Source organism: Aspergillus costaricaensis (assembly GCF_003184835.1).
Source record: "Aspergillus costaricaensis CBS 115574 unplaced genomic scaffold BO79scaffold_12, whole genome shotgun sequence".
NCBI lineage: Eukaryota > Fungi > Ascomycota > Eurotiomycetes > Eurotiales > Aspergillaceae > Aspergillus > Aspergillus costaricensis.
Window position 1 is genome coordinate 144,242 of NW_020291812.1, and position 24,074 is coordinate 168,315.

At 48.8% G+C, this 24,074-nt stretch overlaps 7 protein-coding genes across 7 annotated transcripts; 3 read left to right on the forward strand and 4 right to left on the reverse strand.

Moving 5' to 3' along the window:
- Positions 1-47: 47 nt before the first annotated feature.
- Positions 48-1,805, forward strand: BO79DRAFT_263332 (ankyrin repeat domain-containing protein; the record flags this gene model as incomplete). The annotated part of the gene is made up of 1 exon (XM_025686669.1): positions 48-1,805. One exon carries the CDS (start codon positions 48-50, stop codon positions 1,803-1,805), a length of 1,758 nt encoding a protein of 585 aa, XP_025540607.1.
- Positions 1,806-2,566: 761 nt separating this feature from the next.
- On the reverse strand, positions 2,567-3,871 carry BO79DRAFT_236997 (pepsin-like aspartic protease; the record flags this gene model as incomplete). Its single annotated transcript, XM_025684647.1, has 4 exons — positions 2,567-2,949; positions 3,017-3,555; positions 3,607-3,728; positions 3,779-3,871. The coding sequence occupies 4 exons, from the start codon at positions 3,869-3,871 to the stop codon at positions 2,567-2,569; spliced, it is 1,137 nt and encodes a 378-aa protein (XP_025540608.1).
- A 793-nt stretch (positions 3,872-4,664) lies between these two features.
- On the reverse strand, positions 4,665-5,656 carry BO79DRAFT_145044 (RTA1 domain-containing protein; the record flags this gene model as incomplete). Its single annotated transcript, XM_025678412.1, has 3 exons — positions 4,665-5,125; positions 5,182-5,430; positions 5,488-5,656. The coding sequence occupies 3 exons, from the start codon at positions 5,654-5,656 to the stop codon at positions 4,665-4,667; spliced, it is 879 nt and encodes a 292-aa protein (XP_025540609.1).
- Positions 5,657-6,555: 899 nt separating this feature from the next.
- BO79DRAFT_263333 (putative MFS transporter) lies at positions 6,556-8,361 on the reverse strand (the record flags this gene model as incomplete). The annotated part of the gene is made up of 1 exon (XM_025686670.1): positions 6,556-8,361. The coding sequence occupies one exon, from the start codon at positions 8,359-8,361 to the stop codon at positions 6,655-6,657; it is 1,707 nt and encodes a 568-aa protein (XP_025540610.1). The 3' UTR covers positions 6,556-6,654.
- An 878-nt stretch (positions 8,362-9,239) lies between these two features.
- On the reverse strand, positions 9,240-11,053 carry BO79DRAFT_227380 (putative rhamnogalacturonase; the record flags this gene model as incomplete). The annotated part of the gene is made up of 7 exons (XM_025683873.1): positions 9,240-9,328; positions 9,383-9,688; positions 9,744-9,957; positions 10,016-10,150; positions 10,211-10,418; positions 10,469-10,547; positions 10,612-11,053. 7 exons carry the CDS (start codon positions 11,051-11,053, stop codon positions 9,240-9,242), a joined length of 1,473 nt encoding a protein of 490 aa, XP_025540611.1.
- Positions 11,054-11,734: 681 nt separating this feature from the next.
- On the forward strand, positions 11,735-13,267 carry BO79DRAFT_263335 (sulfatase family protein; the record flags this gene model as incomplete). The annotated part of the gene is made up of 1 exon (XM_025686671.1): positions 11,735-13,267. The coding sequence occupies exon 1, from the start codon at positions 11,792-11,794 to the stop codon at positions 13,265-13,267; it is 1,476 nt and encodes a 491-aa protein (XP_025540612.1). The 5' UTR covers positions 11,735-11,791.
- Positions 13,268-14,758: 1,491 nt separating this feature from the next.
- Positions 14,759-23,060, forward strand: BO79DRAFT_144789 (type I polyketide synthase; the record flags this gene model as incomplete). Its single annotated transcript, XM_025678397.1, has 15 exons — positions 14,759-15,345; positions 15,418-15,931; positions 15,991-16,114; positions 16,187-16,299; positions 16,356-16,791; positions 16,853-17,302; positions 17,363-19,494; positions 19,560-19,656; positions 19,711-19,736; positions 19,798-20,661; positions 20,745-21,032; positions 21,094-21,168; positions 21,233-21,573; positions 21,630-22,110; positions 22,173-23,060. The coding sequence occupies 15 exons, from the start codon at positions 14,759-14,761 to the stop codon at positions 23,058-23,060; spliced, it is 7,416 nt and encodes a 2,471-aa protein (XP_025540613.1).
- Between the last annotated feature and the right edge of the window lie 1,014 nt (positions 23,061-24,074).

Genomic DNA, 24,074 nt, shown 5'->3' on the forward strand with positions numbered 1-24,074 from the left:
TTTTCCTTTTCACTTTTATTTGATTTCCTTCACAGCCTCCAACCATTATGGCCCGCTACCCAGGAATTCCATATAACAGTGACGCTGGCCCTGACGAGCAGTTAATAGGGTGGGCTTGCGTTGGCAATCTCACCGCCGTGGCTGCGATTCTTGAGTCCCCCGAAGGAGTGGATCTTCCTCATTTTGGTGACACGGCGCTACATGAGGCCATCAGATGGGAACAGCCAGACATCCTCCGTTACCTGATTTCCCGAGGGTTCGATGTCAATCAGAAAGGCGACGAGCCTTACGGTGAAGTTTGCCTGACACCTTTGCATCTTGTCGCTGCGAACAACTCGTCCGAGATGGTGGATATTTTGCTCGACGCAGGGGCAGATGCAACGGTGGATGACATTGGAACAGATGGACATCGCGGCACCCTTGGGGGAAGGATTAGCGAGCCACACACTCCTTTTATGGCCGCAGCATTCAATGGCTCCGACGCTGTCATACGGCGGTTGATTGATCGCCTACCCCCGGACGCGATTAGCAGCCGTGAATGGCCGCTCGCCATCGCTGCAGCAGCATCACACCGTTATCCGAAGACGTTGGACATTCTGCTCCGTAACTACCCTGCACCGGGGGTACCACAAGATGTTCTTGACCGGGCTCTCGCTGATGCCGCTGACTATGAGGTGTACGACCTCTACTATCCGAGGATCCCGGACGAACCAGAGGTTGCCTGGCAAAGGGGAATTGAGACGTTCCGGCTGTTACTTTCCCACGGGGCCCGCCCAAACGCAAAACCCCCATTGTCAATATACAGACGCCCCTGGGTTAAGCACCGACCAATCATCTATGCCACTATTGATTGCTCGATGGGCTTGGATATGGTCGATATGCTCGTTGACCACGGCGTGGATTTCCCCGAAGGAAGAAGCGGGGAAATGAGCCTTTTCGCTCGCGCGGTGCGCAACGGGCACCCGGATTTGGTTAGATACTTCTTCGAGCGCGAAGGCGCCGTGATAAACATCAACGAAGAGATCCCGCAGACGGGATCCTTCCAAGGGGGTTCTTTGCTGCACGCCGCCGCGAGGAGTGGTCGTTTATCGAGCGTACAGTTCCTGCTGGACCACGGTGCAGACCCCCTCATGGTGAACGCCAACGGTTGGCTGCCAGTCCACCAAGCCTGTCAGCGTCGTCATCTCGATATAATTAAGCTGCTCTGGCCGCGCACGTGCCCTTGGTTCCCGGATTTAGCGAATTATCGCACGAAGGACGGCCAAACTGCGTTCCATCTCGCCAACTGCTGGTCCTCCTATAGCCCGGAGGATCCCGAGGTTGAGGCACATAGCATGCGCCTCTTTCATTTCTTCAAAGAACAGGGGGCTGATCTGAGTAGTCTCGATGACCGAGGGCAAAGTATCCTTCACTACACGCTGCCCCACTATGAGGGCATGATTCCACGGTTCTGCACTTTTATGGAGGCAGGAGCACAGTTGCGGGCCGATTCTCAAGGCCAGACAGAGCTTCACCTTACTCTGCATAATCCAGACTGGGAGCTGGTCGGCCTGAGGTTCCTTTTGGCCCACGGTGCTGACAAGGATATCAACGCACAAGACAACAAGGGCCGCACGCCGCTGTATTACTACCTGGAGACCCGCACCTATACGCCGGGAAACGACCAAAGCGCTGGGCAAGTACGGGCGGTTGTTTTAGATGTCCTGATGAAAGTCGGGGCCGATCCTGATATTCGTTCCGTTTCGGGCAAGTCTGCCAGGGATCTCGTGCTCGAGAAAGGTGTTCCGTATAATCTTGATGAGTAGAGAGATATGATGTATACGAATATTGGAAATTAAATTGTCACTATACGATATCTTTTGAATATAAAGGGATATTTCAAAGCTTTTGGAAGATGCTCGGTTAGATTGACGCTAGTATTATCATCTCATCTGCCCTATCGGGGTACTGTTCACAAAATCAGTGTTCATGGTTGCACTAGTCATGTTGTGCTTGCGAGTGTACATCGCTGTGATCTATGTATGTCTATCGAGATCCCCGTCAGCCCACACTCTTTAGGGAACCATATACACAACACCGTCAGACCTCCGTCTTCATCGCCCCAGCACCGGCAAGAAACGGTGTGGTCTGCATCATTAACATAGAACCCTACTATTCCGCATACATTTTCTGCCCGAAATAACCCCGGATCAATAACCACGTTGATATACGTCGCCGTCACCATAGCTGTCCTAACATCCGTGGCCTTTGACGCCTTTCCAGCAGACAGCTGTGCGCAGGGACGAAACCGCTAACAGAGTCAAGGCCAGCAGCGCCGCTGGAATCATTACCCGTCTGCTGCTGCTTCACTGGTCCAGTGTGAAATGGTCCCCCCTTGTTCACTAATCTTACAACCCAAGAGGTATGCACCCTAAGCTGGCTATTGTAAGAAAAAGACCCGGAATTTTCAATGATATTCTGATTACTACACAAACTCAACGTACTAAGTACCCCTCCGTAAGGTTTAGATATTCACCTTCGCGCTGTAGATTTGTAGCAAATTCTTAGATGAATGAAAGAGCGTGGTTCAAGCTCTGGGCAGGTATTCCTTTCTCAAAGGAGCCAACCCAACACGGATATTGTATGTGTCAGGATCAAAAGATCCAAAGTCGAAAACAGCATAGAAGTTGCTCAACCAATGCTGGCCAATGATAGTATTGTAGCTGTCCCACGGATTGAAAGGAGGGAAGCAATGGTCGTCATCCTGATAACCAGGCACAGCCAGCTGATCACCGGTCAAGTTGAAGGTAACGCCCTCGCCGTAGAAACCCATGGTAAAAGAGATCGACCATGTATCGTTGAAATCGGAGCACAGAGGTCGGTATCCGGATGAGATATCGGCGTAAGAAAACGGGGTTAGAGCATACATGGCCTCAATTTGGTCGTTGGGGATGCTTATTGCCGAAGCGCCTACGTCATTATGTAGGTTAGTCCGAGTAATTCAGGAAAAATAAAGGTGTCGTAGTGGGGTTCATACCGGTGTCGAAAATAACCTGGCCGTACCAGTTCAGGACTTCGCTTGACATGCTCTGGCCATTGGAGATGTTGTGTCCCTGAATGCCAAGGAGGTTCGTTTTGTAAATCTCGAACGGGGAGAGCATAGTCATCCATTGCAGATCACCATCCGCATAAATATCCTCATAACTACCACCGAAAGTAAACACACCGTTGTTCTCCGGATCAGGATTCGACGTGGTTGACACCCCGGAACCAGCGTATAGGGCAAATCGAGGTTCATCCAAAAGTCCATCCTGCATCATTTGTTCGAAGGCGGACGTGGTATTTTTGAAAGCGATGGTGGAGGATGCCAAGCCGATGAACCCATCAGCTGCCAATGCCGCCCAGGTACTGTCGGTGATGACCGCAAAGCTTTGGCGATAGGAGACGTCCGTGTCTGGGACAGTGAGGATATCTGTGGCAGTAAAGCCGCTGACGGTGCCCCCGCTATAATCAATGCTGTCTTCGATACCCAAGTCGACGCCCGTAGATGTGAGATTATAGCTGTGTCGAGAGTAGCTGGTGGACGTCAGCAATATAGTAGTGAAAAAGGGGGAGTGATGAACTAACCCGCTCACATTCACACAATCATCTGTACAATTGCTATCGAGCACCCAGAGCGTTGATGATCCAGTGTCGTACATCAAATCAAACGGGCCTCCTGGGGTTCCGAGGTCAACCTCGATGGTCCTCTTATTCCGCGAATTAGCAAACAAATTTGAGGTAGCTAGACTTCACATACATAACCATTTCGAACCTTAATATCGAGGTCCAATACATTCCCCAGAGCGGCCGTGGCCAATGCCGGAATGAGTAGCAGGGTCTTAGACGCCATACTGAATAAATCAATTCGCGCAAGTTGAAGAGGGAAAATAATGGCGTGAATGACTCTATTTAAGTACACCAACCAACGCCTCCCTGAAGATCGAAATGCCAAGCCTTCAAGAATAATCCGAGACAAGTGACATGTGGTGGAAACTAGCGGGCCGGAACAACCGATGCTGTTGGACGAATGAGATACCCAGTGAGACACCCAGTTTCATCCTAGCCTTATTTTGTTCAAGCCCTCAAGACATCCACTAACCTTCTATGTACGGAATCCGACCTAAGGCATGACATGCTAAAAATAGTCCCAGCTAACAGTCGGACATGTCTCACTGCTCAAGAAAATTCGGTCTGATATTGGGACAATCTTGTTTAAGAACGGCCAGTTCTGGAGGTACCGCTGTAAGCCAGTCCTATTGTGTTCTAGTTCCTGATGTCTTGTCGGAGTATCCGCCTCTACGGATCAGGATCGAGATAACTTATTGAACCCCACAATCCGATAAGGTTGAAAGCAACAAAAGCCTGGTTGGTACAGAACTGGTTTGTACAAACTGTCATCATTCTATCGTTTCTGATTGCATTAACCCGGCCTCCTGAGCCAAAGGTCACGTGACGGGAATGAAGCTATAAGCCCCACAATTTGGCAAGGCTTGTTCATCCTCCTGAAATTTAACGTGTTATTAAGATGTAGATAAGAAGTAATAAAGAGTCGGGACTGGAAAGAAGACAACGAACGTAATATATATAGCGCGAACAGGGACAGATTAGATAACGACCAAAGTGTAGCAGGAATGCCACAACTCTCACACATTATTGTACCCTTGGTAGGGCTTTGGGGTCTGCTCTTCTGAGAAACTCGTCATGTCATAGTCATTGGGTTGACGTAGTAGCTGGCCGATCTCGTGCGGATGGATAACGTTGAATATGACCATGGTGATGAACATCAACAGTGCATCGAAAACATAAAGAAAGGCCTCGTTGTGCAATAGAAACCCGTTATTTCCTTGGATGTACTCAATGAGTCGAAACATGGAACGGACCATAATAAAGAAGCTCGTCGCGTAGAGTACCTTCATGTGTTTTTTCCAGGGGATATGCGGAGAACAAGACCGCGGGAACGGATACTTCTTGACCTTGAGGTAAAAGTGGGTTGCGGTGATCATGAAAAATGCGAAGAAGAATATTTGAATTACGAGGCCGACGACGATGATGTGCTCGCCAGTCTTCATGGCGGATAGGTTTCCACTGGACTGGATTCCGCCGCCTGGACAGTGTCAGAGAGCTGTTAGATAATAAGAAATTTGCTTACGAGACACGTACCTGCTCCCTGCAATAAGAATGAAAGCACATCGCCCGTTACAAATATCTTCGTCAACCACTTCTTTTTCAGCAGTGCGTGGGATTCAGCCTGCAACACTAGGATAATCCGACCGAGTAGCATGTATATAGAGGCTGCAAGGAGAGCAGGGGCGAGTAAGAGAAAAAGCGTCTGCACAATGTAAGGTCCGAGCGTCCAGTTTGGGCTTTGCTTGCTGGACATGGCACGTCCGATATATCCGATGATCTCAACTAGTAAAGTCAGCATGTTTCTAGGCTATGAACAGTGGGGAGTATCATTACATATACCGCCTATGACAAATGGAATGAAAAACCATGTGCGAGACTTGACCATTTGGAAGACATGACACCCTGTGGTGCCAATGAAGAGAAGGATGAAAAGAACGGCGCCACCCATGCTGGGGTCATAGCGGTAAAATGCGAATTCATAACTTTCGGGATCCCTGGAGCCCAGCATTTTTGTGGTCAGTGAAAAGTAATAACAAAGAAATACAGATATAAAAGATCGTGAAAGAGTGTGAGAAGAAAATAATGAATAGTAGCGAGAGAATGAGGGCCTGGAAAATCTTTCGAAGGCCGGACGGGGAAAGTTCTCGTTATCAAGCTAGGTACTTATACTATCACTCCATAGTGACATGGGGCTTCGCATAACAGACTAATAGAAAATGGACCCGCACAGGGGAGGCTGAGGAAATGCTATGCAATGAACTTTGTGTATAGTACGATAATATGGGGCTACGGCGTACACTTCATGGGTACGATGGCCTTAGCATTGTTTGCCCAGCGAACGGGGTGGTTTATTCGGGTCTAGAAGTCGGTCGGATCAAGAAGCTTGAAACAGACGCTATTGTCTACAAAGTAGCTGCTATTGGATGTAAGCATCCTATCCTGAATATTTGGTGACCATTTCGCCGATGATCCAAGATCTATAGTGGGGGTCCACTCGTATATTCGTTTAAGCCGGAGGACCCTTGTTTCTATTTTGGTTCGTTTTCGTTTTCGTTTCCGCCCAACTCAAAAATTTAACTATTTACCACAGACCAGAATCCGTGAAAAGTGCATAAAGCCAGGAAGAATTTCTTCGTGTCCGAGACAATCTGAAATTTTCATTTGTTGCCGAACAACATATGCTCCTTGATTTTATGTATGACAACTGCTGTTTCGAATTTATTGCTACCATACAAGTATTCCACTGTGTGATAACCGAAGGCACCAACGACACATTCTACTGCTCGCTCTGATAAGATGAATTCTTTGATCGAATGGAATTGAGGTGTTCACTACGGTCACGACAATGTACGGATGGCGGTTTCCCTGATTATTCTTTATATCCATTGCTTGTCCTGTCGACAAACAGTCCCCCTTCGCTAACGCGGTCCGCTATTTACCACTAACCCTTTTGACATGAACGTCTCCTACCAACCCGCTCATTTCCCTAGCAGCATGATAACTCTTTCAACTATCGAAATAAAAGTCAAGTCGCTTATTCCCCTCGTCCGTGGTTGTCTCCAAGTAAGTCGCTTTCTCCTGGGCCGTCATCTTGTCCCACTGAGCTTTCTTCCACCGGTTCCGAGAGACATAATAAAACTTGGCCAACGCGTACATGACAATGGTGGCAACATTGATGGCAATCAGCTGTTTATTTCCACGGCGATACAAAGGCTTATCATCCGATCGATAAATGTTGGAAGAGGCAATTCCAGACAGTTGAATCATGATGTTAAAGACTGCAGCACCGACTGCTCTGGTTCTGACACTGTTACTTAGCCGTGAACACCAACTCACCTGGGCAGCTTGTGGATTCGGCCAGCCCAGTAGGATGAACGAGACGGCGTAAAGGCCCCAATTCGATAGGCTTCCTGCAGATGTGTACAGGACAATGAGCAGTGGAAGCGACCAGAGCTGTGTCAAGAGGCAAACAATTGAGATTTGGCCCCAGAACTCAGATAAGAGCGCGACGAGTACAAGGTTGATAGCGGCAAAGACAGTCACCGGAATGGACAAGAGGGTCGTCTGGAATGTGGAAAAGCCGATCGCCTTTAGCGACAAAGTCAGATAGGACTTCGGAGGTGAAGTCGGGATCTCGAACATGATCCCGATGATATATATCGGCCAGAGGTCATAGTCTTTGAGACTCTTCCACAACATACCCAGGGACAATGCTTGACGGTTGTGCATGTCACCCTTGGATGGATCATCGCGCAGCACTCTGTTAACGATAATAGTCTCTTCTCTTTCCGAGAAGATGCCTTTGGGGTTCCACCACGTTCTGGTCTGAGTGGGTCCAGGGACCAGAAACAAGAAGCTTAAACAGCCGATCACGAAACTGATCAGCGCTTCGATTAGGAAAAGCCATCTCCATCCTTCCCGCCCGTCAACTCCGCGCATATGCAAGACACCGTACGCAATGAAAGATGCGATCACTCCAGATATCGAATCAGTGAACCAGAACAGTGCCAGGCGGAACGGCATCTCCGCTTTTGTATAGAAATAGGATAAATACAAGATGGAGTCGGGGATAAAGCCGCCCATGAACAGCCCTATGAAGAAACGACAGGCGAAGAATCCTGCTCGGTTGTGCATGAAGAATTGTCCCCCGGACGCGAAACTCCACAAGATGATTTGAACGGGAATCCACCGATCAGGACCGATTGCTTTTCCGAGCATCTGCGAAGGGATTTCTGCAATTAGAAATCCCACACGGTACATATTCTGCGCATTGTTGTAGTCGTTCGTAGTCAGGTTAAGATCGCCGAGAAGGTTGTCGGAGTTGGCGTTGCTCAGGTTGCCTCGATCGAGGTTCAACCCGAAGAACATAACCAGGATCCAGAGAAGAATTGACCAGTCCGTTTTACGTCGGACTTTGTTCTCCTCACGATAGGTCCATCGTGCGCTGGGATCGAAGCGATGAAGATTCTCATATTTTGGATGGGGCTGGTAGAAAGGTGCGAGGGAAGGGTCGTCGAATACACTTCTAGTGGTGGCGATGGCGTCGGGGTCGTGTTTCTTGGTCCGACGGAAGAGAGAAGTAAGGACTGCATCGGAGCCAGGGGAATCATCCGGCTCGGCAAGGTTCACATAGGTTCCATCTTTGAGGTCTTGGCTTCTGTCGACTTGATCGCGATCCAGAGAAGACGCAGCTTTGGAGGAATTTCGCTCCATAGTCAGAGCGACCGGTATACCAGACAAGAACAAGACGGTATAACAGTTAATCCAGGCCCGACCGAGATAGTATGGCTTGTTGGAGATGAACGCACGTTGGTTATCTTGAAGTTATATACATGTGATAGGTACATAGGGCACTAGCCCCTCGAGGCTCGAGTACGGAGGTGCGTGATCGACGATAGCGATGAGGTGATGGGCATTTCCGTTATCAACGTACGACCAGACATACTATACTATCAGTGCTAAGCAGAAATATACTAATGAGATAGTAGTAGAATTATATTATATTAATTGGACGACGACAGCAACTAGCTGCTTTTCAACTTGCTTATGTCTAAGTTGTCGCAAACCGACTATGTGTTGCTGCTGCTGACCATCGTCGTCATGTAAGCGCGGATGACACAAGCTAGGGCTACTCCAATCATAGCCCACCCAGGACCCTGAACGCTGTCGGTGCCCCTCCTTGCTTAATTTACCGACAGTCGAGGCCCTGTTCAAATTTTTTATCAGGATTGGTGGGAAATTGCTAGTGCTGTACACAGTACTTCGACTGAACCAGCTTTGGAATTGGCGTAGTTTGGTATCTCCTTCATCCACTTGCCAGCGGTGTGTTATTCTACGCAATGCTGGGCTGTGCTGATAGGAACATGTGAAAGGATGCTATACGTGTTCGTAAAAGTGGAATAATGGTCGGGAGACCAGCCTTTCATTATCAGGATATGTCAAGAAGCTCTATACTAGTAGCGGGAGAGAATAGTTGCTCTTTCTACCTTACAAAAAAACCCAGAAGAAGCTTGTATCAAGCCAAGTTTGTCTATACATTCTCTACTACCATAATCAAACTTCCCCATACGCACAATGAATCGATAATCCAACTAAAAGCTTCCCCAGTAATGAAGATTGTAGTCGATTCCACCAGGACGCCAAAGGGGTGCAGGAGTATAGACCGGGATGGGTGATGCCGCTGTTGACTAGTTAGCTTTTTGTTCAGCGGCACGGACATAACAATTTGACTTACTTCCATATCCAGTGCTCGGTAAGGCCCATGTTGGGGTTGATGGAGCTTGCCAATTGGTCGGAGAAGCCGTAATAGTATAGGTGCTAGTGTATGTATACGGCGACTCTCCAGACTGCAGAGTTTCAATGCCGTCATTTTCTCCATAGCTGTCATCTCCAGTGCCAAAGATATTGCTGATCTTATTGACGACAGTCGTACCAGTCTCAGTCCATACCGAAAATTCCTCTACAGTGACGTTTCTTGCAAAGGTCAAGTCACTGGCAAACAGGTACAATGGCGGGCGGAGTGCCCCATCGGCAACCGATCCTACGTTTATGCGTGAGTATGGGTCTGACTTGACTGAACAAACGGGTTAAGATACCTGAAAAGTTCTTGAAAACAAGGTTGCTCAATGTCACGGAACCGGTATCAGGTTCCCATGTGTTTTGCCAGTATTGGTTAATGTCCAATCCGTATAGGCTGTTCAGGGATCGGAAGTTTTCAAAAGTGACATCTCTAACGTAACCAGATCCTCCAGGATACGTCTTGATGAAGGCGATGTTGTTGCCCTGGATAATGCTGATATTGCGAGCTTCCTGATTCATATCAGTATCTGCCAAGACCTATCACGGATGTACAACTGATAAAACCCACAATGTTGGATATTTCCGCAGATACGTTGAGACTGCCAATTGAAACACCAGAACCTGCTTGGTTGCAAACCAGGTTCTCGACCAAAGCATGATGGGATGGGCTTTTCACGGAGACACATTCGTCACGGTTCGTGACCTGTCATTTGTCTAATTGTTAGCCCCTATTATATCATGGATCTATGGTCTATCTACTTGCCTCGTTATCGTGGATGTAATAGTTGGTGCCGATGGCGTCAATCCCATCATAGCTTCCGAGATTAGCACCGCGGATAGTAAGGTGGTATGCCTCCAAGTTCACAGCGAAGTCAAACACGATGTGGAACTTGGGACTATCCACAAGAATCAAATCATGCACGGAGGCATTCGTGGGCGAAATAAGTCTCACAAGTCGAGGGCGGTCGGTGCTTTGAAAGCTCATCAGCTGTGTTTAGGAACAGGATTTTAGGTAACTCACTTGTCTAAGTTTCGATAGATATATCCTTGGCCTTGAAATGCGCCAAGCCCGTTGGACGAATAAAACTCGAAATCGACAGCTGCACATATTGATAGCGAATAAGTCTGGTTATTGTCTTATCAAGAGCGGGAGGTGAATCATACCGTTCACAATGACGAGCACATCTAGTAAGAATTTTCCGTCACCCTCGCCGTTGATGGTAGAGTTTATTATTTGCTCTCCCGCAAACCCTTGGAGTATCAACTCACGGTCGACTGTCCAGTTTCCACCATATGCCGCGGTGATCAGACCGTCAAGCTGGAATGCCCAATTGGTTCCATTACTCAAAACAACACTTCGCTTAATGAAGTAATTGCCTTCGGGGACAACAAGACGACTTTTGGGGTTGTTCAGCACACATTCGCTGAAAGTGGCTTCGATGGATGCTGCAACATCGGTCTGGTTATCGGCAACGCCACCATAATCTAAGATGTTACACTCAATATTCTTGTCTTCAAGACTCGTTGTTGGACCGACCGGGCCAATCAGCTGACCAGCTGCGAGACCTGCGAGCAGGGAGACAGGAATAAATGAGGATAAACGCATTGAGAACTTTGTAATAATTAGGGTGTATTCTATTTTGCGTTGGAAGAAATATATTCTGGAGGGGGCAAGCATTCCTCACAAGAGGACGCGAAATTCAAATACTTTATATATATATTCTTGATTAATGCTTCAACTAACATCATGCATGTTTCCAGGTACTACGTGATAGCTCCTTTCTGCTATGACACAACCTACCATAGCACGGAGTATACCAGAAGTGGACCCTGTCAGGCACATGCCTCCAACTTCAGCTTTTCTTCAGGGATTCCTAATTTAAGGGCGCATTGCAACATGAAAGCAATATATTGACTGTGTAAAGAAAATGGCGTGATTAATTTATATTGATATGTCGACTTACGAGATCATGATAGAAGAAGTGTGGTTTTGATAAGGGCGTAATGGTGTTTGTGTGCCCGGGAAGCACATCATCTGCTGACGGAATTGCGTTGATGCAGCGGGTTAAACCGAACCTCTAATTACCCGAAGTCCAAGCAAGGGGGCTCTTCCTATAGGTGGAATTGCAGTAGTTACCTTAGGTGCTAACTCCTTGAGCTTATGAGATATTTCCTTATCCGCCCATGCGAGGGTAGGTGATCCTAAGCGGGGTTCAACAGGGGTCTTGGACAGCTTCCCACAGCACTCCATCTTCCTTTGGAGCTTTGCATTTCTTACCTTCTTTGTCCACGAGTTACAAAGGTCTTTGGCGCAGCCTTATTTTATTTTGCTTCTCTCACAACAATGGCGAGTAAGAAGAATGTTCTTCTGTTGATCGCAGATGATCTGGGGAAACAACTCAGCTGCTACGGGGACACCACATCCCAAACGCCGAACCTCGATCGCCTCGCAGAGCAGGGGACCAGATTCGACTATGCATTCGCAAGTACGGCGTCATGCAGTGGTAGTCGCTCTGTCATCTACACCGGTCTACACACCCACCAGAATGGACAATATGGGCTTGCGAGCCACCGTCATCATTTCGTGACGTTTGACCACGTGAAGAGTTTACCTTATCTATTGAATGAAGCGGGTTACTGGACGGGGATTCTGGGCAAGGTTCATGTAGGGCCATCTGCTGTTTATCCCTGGCAACTGCGCAAGGAGAGCGACACTCGCGATGTTGCTGTTATTGCCGACCAGGCCAAATCGTTTCTCGAGGAAGCAAAATCCAGTGACAGACCGTTTGCATTGACTATCGGGTATCACGATCCTCATCGCGACCGAACTCGGGGTGGTTTTGGAAATACGGATGACTATGATCCTCGAATCACCAAGCTTCATCTCGAACCAGAAGATGTTCCGATTCCCTCATTCGTCAATGATACCCCCGGTACTCGCTCTGAACTGGTCGAATACTACAAATCAATTCATCGTCTTGATCAAGGTGTCGGGTTTGTGCTGGATGCTCTAAAGGAGACTGGCCTAGATGACTCGACCCTCGTCATCTTCATCAGCGATAATGGCCCGCCTTTCATCAACTCCAAAACAACACTCTATGATGCGGGTGTCAGACTTCCTTTGATTATTAGACAACCAAACACCCCTCCTGCCGTTAGCCCAAACATGATCTCCTATGTTGACATTCTTCCTACTATTCTTGACTTTGTCGGTCATCCCGAGGTCACCGATCCAGAGAAAAAGCGACTGGGCCGATCCCTTCTACCGATTGTTGGAACTTCCAACGGGTTGCCAGATTTCAACCAGACGTTTGGCTCGCACACATTCCATGAAGTAACGAATTACTGGCCCACACGTTTTATTCGCGATCGTCGGTACAAATACCACCGTAATCTGGCCTGGCGGTTGGATTTCCCTTTCGCAGCTGACCTGTATGGATCCCTCTCTTGGGAGGATATCCGTAATTCAAGCGACACAAACATCATGGTCGGCGGACGGAAGCTAAGAGACTACTTCTTTCGCCCCCCAGAGGAACTTTACGACTTGGAGACGGACCCTAGAGAGGTTCACAATCTTGCGAAGGATCCAGCGTACGCAGCCGTTCTTGACGACCTCAGGTCGCGATTGGAAACGTGGCAACGCCAAACGGAGGACCCATGGCTGTACAAGGATGGTGTCTCTGTCTGGTTTGTTCGGTACCATTTGCCAACTGGTTTGAAAATCCCCGATCGCTTGGACTTTGACCCAGAGAATCCGGGCAATAAGAGCGGACCGGTAGTCCCACATAATATCGCATGGGGGAGCGAAGTTACGGACTAGCTTTCGGTCAGTATCTTCTGGTCGAGACACATTCTACTCCTAAAGGCGCTATTGAAGTAAATGCAGATCTTGTCTCCTATTCTATCGCCAAGTGTCATCCATCTGTATAAACCTATTCCAGTCGAGAAGGCGTGGTGCCTTAATCTAGATTCATCCGTCGATATTATATAAGTGCTCTTCTATCTGGAGCAAGTTTGAGAATTGTGGCAGTTTATCTCAATAGGACTAATCCTATCCCTACGTCGATTTAATATGTAGTACCCTAAACTCGGCCTGGACAATGTCTGTCCGCGCGCCGCATATGCATATGTATGTATGTTATGCAGTATATGACGACGTGGCACGTTCTGCAATCGGGCGTGAAAAACTTAACACTCAAGCAGTACGGATATGGCGTTATACGCCTACAGAGTGGCTGCTATCATGTCAAGAGGTGGTCATCTCCCTCAACTCACCTTCTCGGGCAAGCACGATGCAGACTAGAAATTTAGCAACAACTGAACACACCACCGCCACATACCAAAACATAAGTGCAGACACTGCAGAGATTGTGCTACCACAAAAGAGAACAGCTAACCAAGCCAACGGAGACCGTCCGATGCGGTCGCATAAATTAATGAATATATCATCCGCTTGATACAGTGACTACAGTTCAGATACTGTGACTATATTGTAGGTAATTATTCCGGTGTTAGAATTCATATGACCTGTCATCTTGGCGAACTACACAACTTCTGCATTCGCGCACCCGCGCATGAGTACAGTTGATCAAATGTGACCACGTATCCGGCGGCTGCAGGAGCTCCAGCAAGGAAACATGCCAAAACAGGACAAGGACCGAGTTTCTGCTTACCCCATAATGCATGCATTTTCCTCCTTTTAAGGTCAGGGTAAATTGTAGAATATAACCCCACTGATCGTACCATGGCTTGTAGCTGAAGCCTCACTATCTTGCATGGGTCTTTCGTAAGGATGCTCCGATCTATACCATGCAACAGGCTGCGTAACATATATAGGACCAGGTGTTGCAACTGGGTGGGGAAGGGGGAGCGGCATCCCTTGCCGTAGTCTGGACACAATCATGGCCTCTCCTGGCTCTTCACATACTGGTTTTTGGGGTTGTACAACAGCTATTCTGCTCGAATGAACAAGTTGCTACATTCATCTTTAGCCTTTCGTTGTGATGTTAGTCTGGGCTGTATGTGCATTTAGATGTGTTGGACCATGAGTTGATCGGCGGGCTTTGACCTCTTCCGCAAGGGTGACTTTAACAGGTGAATCATTGTGCTGTAAGATCAACCACATACAGTCCAGCATAGGTGGTCGTTGCTGTTACTGTAAACCCCAGAGAGAGTTGATTTTCTGATAGACTAGGTTTTCGTAGTTGGTGATAGTCCTTGAATGGTTATATAAACAGAAGAGTACAGTGTCATTGAAAAGAGAAACATAAGCGACTTTAATACTCTACCAGTGATCCCATCACCTTGCATCATGTATTTTCTTCTGAGAGTCATTTCTTACATCTTGGCGGTTTTACAATTTCTCAGGACAAAGTTGAGCAGCCTTAAATCGACCGAAACGGCCACATCCTGCCCGTTAGCCATTGTAGGGGTGGGGCTGAGGCTTCCCGGTGGAGTCAAAACCGACTCTGAATTCTGGGATCTTCTCGTCAACAAACGGTGTGCTCGAAGGGAACTGCCGCCAGATCGGTACAACATTAATGGATTCTATAGCGAGTCGGGCCAAAGGGGATCCGTGTGTTGCAAGTATGCTTATTGCCTGGATGAAGATATTAGCAAATTCGACGCGGAGTTTTTCAACATCTCCCCTGTCGAGCTGGCCAGGATGGACCCACAGCAACGTCTCCTATTGAAGGTAGTCTGGGAATGTATGGAGAGCGGAGGTCAGGTCGCATGGCAGGGAAGGGATATTGGGTGTTTTGTCGGGGTCTTTGGGGAAGACTGGCTAGATATGACCCGCAAGGATTATCAGAATTTGGGTCAGGGTCGGGTTGGCGGCACGGGTGACTTTGCTCTTGCCAATCGAGTTTCATACCATTACGATCTCACGGGGCCCAGGTAAGTTGCGCAGAGTTGCATCATGCCCGTCCGTCAAAGAGGCTATGTTGCTGACGTATATAACCACAAAAGCTGCACAGTTCGAACGGCCTGCTCCTCATCTCTTGTCGGTCTCGACATGGCCCAGCGTGCCATTGCAACAGGGGAGTGCTCCTCCGCGATCGTGGCAGGTACTAGCCTCCTTCTTACGCCAACTTATACAATTGCCATGACCGAGGAAGGAGCACTGTCTCCAGACGGAAAATGTAAAACGTTCGACGCTTCTGCAAACGGATACGCTCGCGGGGAGGCAATTAACGCTATCTACGTAAAGAAGCTTGAGGATGCCATTCGCGACAATGATCCAATCCGGGGAGTGATCCGGGGGACGGGTACGAACAGTGATGGAAAAACTGCAGGGCTATCCACACCCAGCGCTGAAGCCCAGGCAGCACTCATTCAAGAGACTTATGAGCAGGCAGGAATCTCAGACACTTCGCAGACAGCATATATCGAGGCTCATGGTACAGGAACATCTGTTGGAGACCGAACTGAGGCTGCTGGGATTGCCAAAGTGTTTGGTGAAAAGGGTATCATTATGGGAGCGGTAATATTCGTCCTCTGTCAGCAGCCTTAAGATTTGCAACTAACAGCCTGTCGTTCTAGGTGAAACCCAATTTGGGTCATTCAGAGGGTGCTTCTGGACTTACTGGCCTAATCAAAGCTGTGCTTGCTCTCGAACACAAACAAATCCCGCCAAACATTAACTTCTCCAGACCTAATCCAGGCAGTATGACAAAACCTTCAATTCCCATTTGTCACGTCTATGGCCAATGCTGATAGTTTTCTGTGTGCCTTCCAGTACCCTTTGAGGAAGCCCGACTCAAAGTGCCCACAGAGACGCTGCCCTGGCCAGTGAACCGCATGGAAAGGGTCAGTGTCAACTCCTTCGGTATTGGAGGCGTGAACGCACACGTAAGACACCGTCCAGTAAGCTCAGATATTTGCGAAAAATGCTCTAATTCTTGTAGACTATTGTCGAAGCAGCCCCGTCCAACGTTCGTGGTTTGAAGAGGAATAAAGACTGCAAAAGGCGGTCTTATGTTCATGTTGTTTCTGCCGACAGTATGGAATCACTTGCAGACCGGCTTCACGCAACGAAGGAATATCTGGCTAACAGGCGAGTGCCCACAATTGATGTCGCATACACACTTGGTCAACGTCGAGATCACATGGTCTGTCGAGGCTTTGTCACTAGTGACGACCATGGTCAACCTGCCGTGTCGGATACGCGCAGAACCCCTGCGAAGGACCAACCCCTAGCCTTTGTCTTCAACGGACAAGGTGCGCAGTGGGCGGGTATGGCTTCCGAGCTTCTGTGGGCTTTTCCTTCCTTTCGCAGCAGCATAGAAAAAATGGATATGGCCTTGAGGGTCTTAGAAGATTCTCCATCGTGGACGATCTTAGGTATGACGGATGCATCTTGTTGCTTCGCTGTAAAAGCCTATGCTAAATACTATCGATTTAGACTGTCTTGCAGATGCAGCTTTCGCATTCTGGACCAACAAAGCAGAGTTTGTACAGCCTCTGTGCACTGCACTTCAGATCGCACTTGTGGACCTATTGGCTGCGTGGAACATTAAGCCAGCTACGGTAGTGGGCCATTCCAGTGGAGAAATAGCTGCAGCTTATGCGATGGGAAGCTTGACAGCCGAAGAAGCAATCACAATTGCTTTCTACCGCGGGAAATTTGCCAGTTCGCTCCAGATTGAAGGGGCCATGGCTGCCATCGGTCTGAGCCCACAGGAGGTTGAAGAGTTCCTGGTGGAGGGGGCAGTCATTGCCTGTGAGAATAGCCCTCACAGTGTGACCATCTCCGGCGATGTGGAGAAGGTAGAGGCAGTGGGTCACAAGATCAATCTTGCGCGGCCGGAAGCCTTCTATAGGCGTCTACAGGTCAATATTGCGTATCACTCCCGTGAGTTTCATACCTACTTTGTACATTTTTGCCAACTATACTGATAATAGCGGTATACAGATCACATGAAAGCTATTGGAGAGGCATACAGAACCATTCTCGAGAAACTTGTTGGAACTCATCCACCCCTTCCATATTCCACAGTGAGCGTAGATTCTCAGTCAGGTCTGCCTCAATTGGACGCCGCGTACTGGCAGAGGAACCTAGAGTCTCCTGTGCGCTTCTGCTCTGCGGTTCAGTCCTTACTAAAACGTGAAGAAGGTGCCGTCTTCGTCGAGATCGGGCCGCACTCAACACTTGCCGGGCCCCTCCGGCAGATCTTTTCATCTAACCGACCCCAGTCTATTGTTACGTACATTCCCACACTTGTAAGAGGAAAGAGCTTGGTTAGCAGTATGATGGCTACTGCGGGCCATATCTTTACTCTTGGAGTAGACGTCAACCTTGGCCTTGTCAACGGGACCGAGGACGAGACGGTTCTCACTGACCTTCCCCTATACTCGTGGCAGGAACGCACCGCATACTGGGAAGAAAGCAGAGTCACGAAGAGGTGGAGGTTCCGGACCTTCCCCAATCATGAGCTTCTGGGGTCACCGGTGCTCGAAGCCAGCGATTTGGAGCCTGCATGGAGAAACATCCTTCAACTGGAGGATGTACCGTGGTTGGAGGACCACCGGGTTGGTGGTGATATTGTCTTCCCAGGTGCCGGATATATCGCTATGGTGGGAGAAGCTGTTCGAAGGGTTACTGGAATCCATGAGTATACAATTCATCGGCTGCATATGAATAATGCTTTGCTACTTCATGCAGGGAACCCGGTGGAGCTTATAACCAATCTCAGACCAGGAAGGATCACGAGCGTGTCAGACTCAGCGGCTTTTGAGTTCACGATCTCCTCGTTCACCAATAACCACTGGACGAAGCATTGTACTGGGTTTGCCAGGGCCGGTCGATGGACACAAAACACCATCAGCCGTCTTATGGATGCTTTGCCTCGAAGAGTCAACCCGACCGTCTGGTACCGCGCCCTTTCCGCGCTTGGCTTGACATACGGCCCAACCTTCCAGGGCCTAGAAGACATTACAGTGGATCCGACAGGGGGTAATGCAACAGCCACGGCGGATGGAAACTTTTCGCATAGCGAGTCGTTCTACCACATCCATCCCACCATCATCGACCAGTGTCTGCAGCTAATGATCTTGGCCAAGTGCGGTGGCAAGCCACGGAAGATTGGGCGGCCAGTGGTACCAAAGGCAATGACCGAGCTTCAAATTGCACCAGTGAGCCAGGCTCTTCGAATTCAAGTATCAGTTGGTGCAGCAGATGGCGACGTACTTGACGGTCGCATAATGGCATTCTCAAATGGGCAACCTGCTCTCCAGATGGAGGGCTGCACATTCAGTAGTCTGGACGTGCAGGAGAAAGTTGATGATCTTGCGGCGGCGCAGATGAGGTGGGCTCCTCACATTGATCTGGTGCGGCATCAGGATCTTTTCGAGGTGATGTCTAGCAAAGATGCTGTTGTTCTGCTTGAGCAACTTACTGTTCTTTGCGTCCATGAAGCTTGCGACAGGCTCCGATTTACAGCCGTCGAGGTCGAGCACTTCACCCGCTACAAAAGCTGGCTGGAGACGGAAACGACCCGCCTTGCCAATGGCGAGTACGACCATATCATCCCCGAGGCCTCTCAATGGTCAACATTGGATCCGCGACAACGAGGTTTATTAATTAAGGCAAGATCCGTGGAAGCCTTGTATAATGAGCAATCAGCGCCACTGAGCTTGGCTATCGAATCGATATTGGAGAATATTGAAGGTCTGGCTAAAGGCGAAGTTCAACCGCTGGAGCTCCTGACAAAGAATAATGTGCTGTCAAACATATACACTGCGAAGAATCAGATGGACTCGTTCTTCGCGACCATAGGCCATACCAGACCTACAATCAAAGTCCTTGAGATCGGCGCAGGCACTGGCAGCACGACGGCGAGGGCCCTCAGGTCGCTTGTTACTGATGACGCGGTGCGAATGTACTCACAGTATACATTTACAGATATTTCACCTGGCTTCTTTGCTACGGCAAAGGAACAGTTTCAGAATTACGAGCAGGTGGATTTCCGTGTTCTCGATATTACCAAGGATATCGAGGAGCAAGGCTTTTCACCTCACAGCTTTGACTTGATCATCGCTGACAATGTGAGACCCATGCTTTACCTATGTCTTCCCTTTCAGTTTTCTTTCATCGGCTGACATCAATGCAGGTCCTACATGCAACCCCCTCACTTCATGCCACGCTTCGTAATGTTCGACGGCTGCTTGCTCCCGGCGGTACACTTTTCCTACAAGAGCTATGCACAGGTGAGTCGTGAAAATCCCAACGACCTTCTCGAAGAGTAGCTCAGACGTTGCCAGAGATGCTTTTTATAGGTTATATCATGGTAAGTTAAGAAGAAATGTTTTATCCATTCTGGAACTGATTGGACGAATAACATATGCCAGGGTACACTTCCCGGATGGTGGTTGGGGAGCGAAGATGGACGCCAGACGAGGCCCTATGTTCCCGTCCAGAGATGGGACGATGAACTACGGAAGGCCGGATTTACGGGTGTCGACTCCGCGATCTTCGATGACGAGCAGCCCTACCATGTCAATGCCTACATCATTTCTTCTCCGGTGGCAGTCGAATGGGATGCTGCACGCACCCCAGTCACCCTTCTATATCGATCCAAGATCAGCGCCGCAGCGGGCAATATCGAACGAGTTTTGATCAAGAAAGGTTACAGCGTGTCATGGCAAAAGTTGGGAAAGGATATGCCAGCAGGGCAACTTGTAGTTTCGTTATTGGATCTAGAAGGCCCATTTTTCCACGGAATCGCTGGCGAGGACTGGAACGCCTTCGTTGCCTATGTTACCTCGAGCGAGTTTGGGAGCATGATCTGGATAACGAAGAACTGCCAAATCCACTGCAATGATCCGCGCTATTCATTAGTGTTGGGAGTTGCGCGCAATGTTCGATTCGAGTTATCTCTCGACCTTGTGACAGTAGAAGTTGATGAGTTTTCTTCTCAAGAGGCAGCGGAGAGTCTGGAGAAGATCATCGCAAACTTCCGCGCCCAGAAAAACCGAGACGGCGCAGATATTGACCCGGAATATGCGATCGTCGACGGAACAACACAGGTTCCTAGATATTTCCCATATTTTCCAAGCGAGCACGTGGATGATCCGGAAGAGGGCACTGGGAGGAAGCTATGTATTGACAAAAAAGGATCGCTGAATTCGCTGTCCTGGGCGCAGACCCACTCAAGGGAATTGGACGATTATGAGATTGAGATTCGTTTGGAGGCTGTTGGACTTAACTTCAAGGTAGGCAGAATATACAACCGAGTGTTTTGTTAACGACCCAATGGGCAAAGTTGACAACTTCTGACAATATGTTCTACCTTCAGGACGTGCTTATTGCAATGGGCATCATCGGTGGATCCAAGACCGCTCTAGGACTGGAAGGGTCAGGAACGGTTACCAGGACCGGACCTGGTGTGACCCGCGTCCAGGAAGGCGATCGAGTGATGACCGGGGCTTCAAAAGGATGTTTCTCTAGCAGCGTGATTACGACAGAGAGTCTCTGTGTTCGTATTCCGGACAATCTTAGTTTCGAAGACGCTGCCACCATGCCGAGCGTGTTTTTAACCGCGATCCATTCGCTCATTGAGCTTGCGAAGTTGCAAGCAGGAGAGGTATGTCTTTCCCCGAAGTAGTCAATTATACTGACTCCCTCAAACTAACAACTGATCCCAGACTATTCTCATCCATTCAGCTTGTGGGGGCGTTGGCCAAGCCGCTATCCAGATCAGTCAAATGACAGGCGCCGAGGTTCGTCAAGCATACAGGGGTAGCAGCGCCATGTAAACCGGTCTTTGAAGCTGACGGGACTTAGGTTTATGCAACAGTTGGGAGCGAAGAGAAAGTCCAATTTCTTACAGAAAACTTCGGGATCCCCAGATCTCAAATATACAATTCACGAGACTCCAGCTTCGCAGATAAGGTCCGGCACGATACCGATGGGAGAGGAGTGGACGTGGTGCTGAACTCGTTGTCTGGAGAGTTGCTCCACGCATCCTGGCGGTGCGTTGCCAGCTTCGGAACAATGGTAGAGCTAGGCAAGCGTGACTTTCTCGACTATGGAATGCTCAGCATGAACGAGTTTGCAGACAACCGGAATTTCTCCGGTGTCGATCTATCCGTGTTGATCGACAGAAAGCCCCACGTGATTCAAAGGTAAGGGAATATCTCGCGCAGGTATCATGCAATTTGCTGACCATTCTATGACACAGGTATCTACAGCAATGCGCAGACCTTCTCCAACAGGGTCATCTGAAGCCGATCTACCCCAACCACGTGTTCGATGCTATTGACGTGGTAAAGGCATTCAGATACATGCAAGGTGGACAGCACATTGGGAAGATAGTAGTGAAAATGCCAGAAGGCCCGGAGCAATTACCCACAAATATTGCTCTTGAATCTACACCACTTTTTGCTAGCGACAAGTCATACCTCCTTGTCGGTGGCCTTGGTGGACTAGGTCGAGCTGTCTCAGCGTGGATGATAGAGAATGGAGCCCGGCATCTGGTTTATCTTTCCCCTACTGCGCACACCAAGCCCAGGACGCAGGAGGTATTCCGCGAACTCCAAGCATTGGGTGGCAATACAACGCTGGTTACAGGAACTGTCACGGACATCGAGGACATCAGGCGAGCAGTAGACCTTAGCCCTCGACCAATCGCTGGTGTGCTACACATGCCAATGGTGTTACGGGTAAGATTTTCTGGAAACACAGTTTACCCTGGCAATAACCACTAACCAATGATTTCTACCAGGACCGATCTCTGGTGGACATGACAATAGAAGACTGGGAGGGAGCGACCGCACCCAAAGTACAGGGGGCGTGGAATCTGCACACAGTCTTTGACCACAGCATAGACCTGGACTTCTTCCTCCTCATCAGTTCCATTGTGGGCCATCAAGGGAACTGGGGGCAGACCAACTACGCTGCTGGCGGCACATTCCAAGATGCCCTCACGCGTCATCGCCGAGCGCTGGGACTGCCGGCAAATGTGATCGACGTCGGGGTCATGGGTGAAGTTGGCTTTGTCAGTGAAGACCCCGCACTTTTCCAGAAGTTAAAGGGTGTGAACCTCTTACTCTCGGAGAGCGAGGTTCTGCAATCTATCCGGGTGGTTTTAAGTCAGCAGTGTGCCGCAAAGGCCGCAGGAGCCGAATGCTCCGGTGGCATCGCCGACCTCCTTGTCGGCTCCATATCCAAAACAAGGGGACTCAATGGCCTTGCGAAGGACGATGTCCGAGTGAGCGTACACCGGAATCTTAGCACATCTCGCAGCACCGCCCTAGTCTCGGGCGACAGTCCACTGAAACAATTTCTCAACAGAGTAGCTGCGAACCCCGACATCTTGAACGACGACTCAAGCCTCGAGATTGTGACTGGTGAGATTGTAAATATGGTTTGTTCAATCATGTCCCTGCGTAAGGAAGACATGGATGTCACCTCCTCGTTGACTGCCCTGGGTCTTGATTCTTTAGTCAGTGTCGAGATCCGCAGATGGTGGCGGCAGAACCTCGGGCTCGAGATCAGCGTGCTGCAAATCACCTCCTTGGGTTCCGTCCAGCAGCTAGGTGTGCTGGCCATTAATTCACTTCGGGAGAAGTACCTAGGGGATAAGGGGCAACTTCCTTCCGCAAATAAGTGATGTTGTCTAGCAAACATGCATTTCTCTACATCCTTTCATTAAGTTTGAACCGGATGGTGTTTTTTTACCTGGCGTCTACGGCATGAATTGCAGGCCTGCATGGCAATCTCCTTACGAAACGGACGCACGCCCAGTTCTGAGACATGCAACTTTCCTACGGTTGTCCTTGGATGATAAGGGCTATTTTCCGTGATAATGGCTGGTTCAAGGCCGCTTCGAGGCTGCGATGGAGTCAGGCTCTGCCGCGCACCCACACATAGCAGATTCGGGAACTACTAGTACAGGGATGTCAGACCAGGGATATAAAAACAGCTTTAGAAGATTTGGAAGATTCTCATACTTACTGACATCATATAAGGCACCAGCAAAGCTTGGGACCTGGGGTTAAAAATTCGGCTCTTCTCATTGTTCTGAATAAATATATAAAACACATGCCCCGGATTGTCACTAGCTTGAATATATTCAAAACATTTCAAAACACCTCGGAGATGTAGCTGTCATGGAATAAGTCATTCAATAAAAGTTCGTTTTCCGATTTAAAAAGCTGTCCTTAAAGAGATCTCACATCAATTTTGAATATCTTCTTATATAAAAAAAGGCATTTGATACCAGACCTCATAATGATATGATCCTCGTGTCTTTGAGAAAATGTTGACGACCATGTCATCTCAATTCTGTGCTCGCAATCACCCTCCCCGAAAACCACACGCCTGCCTTATCACCAAAGTAGGCTGTCTCCGGATTGATAAGGGGGACAACAACCAAAAAGGCCGATAAGTCAATCTTTTCCAAGGCCTCAAAATTTCAGAACGAGAAGAAAGTAGTCCCACAATCTATATTGCTCCTTATACCTTTTTCCCTTTTCAGGTACAATCTGCAGTAGCTTGCCCGCGACTGCCGGGGATTGATAGCTATCAGTTTCCACTACCCTAGCATAGCTTTTTCAACATGCTGCAAGCACTTGTCCAGATCTACTTTGTTTCACAGCACAGCCCCATCATGCAGTTCATCCAG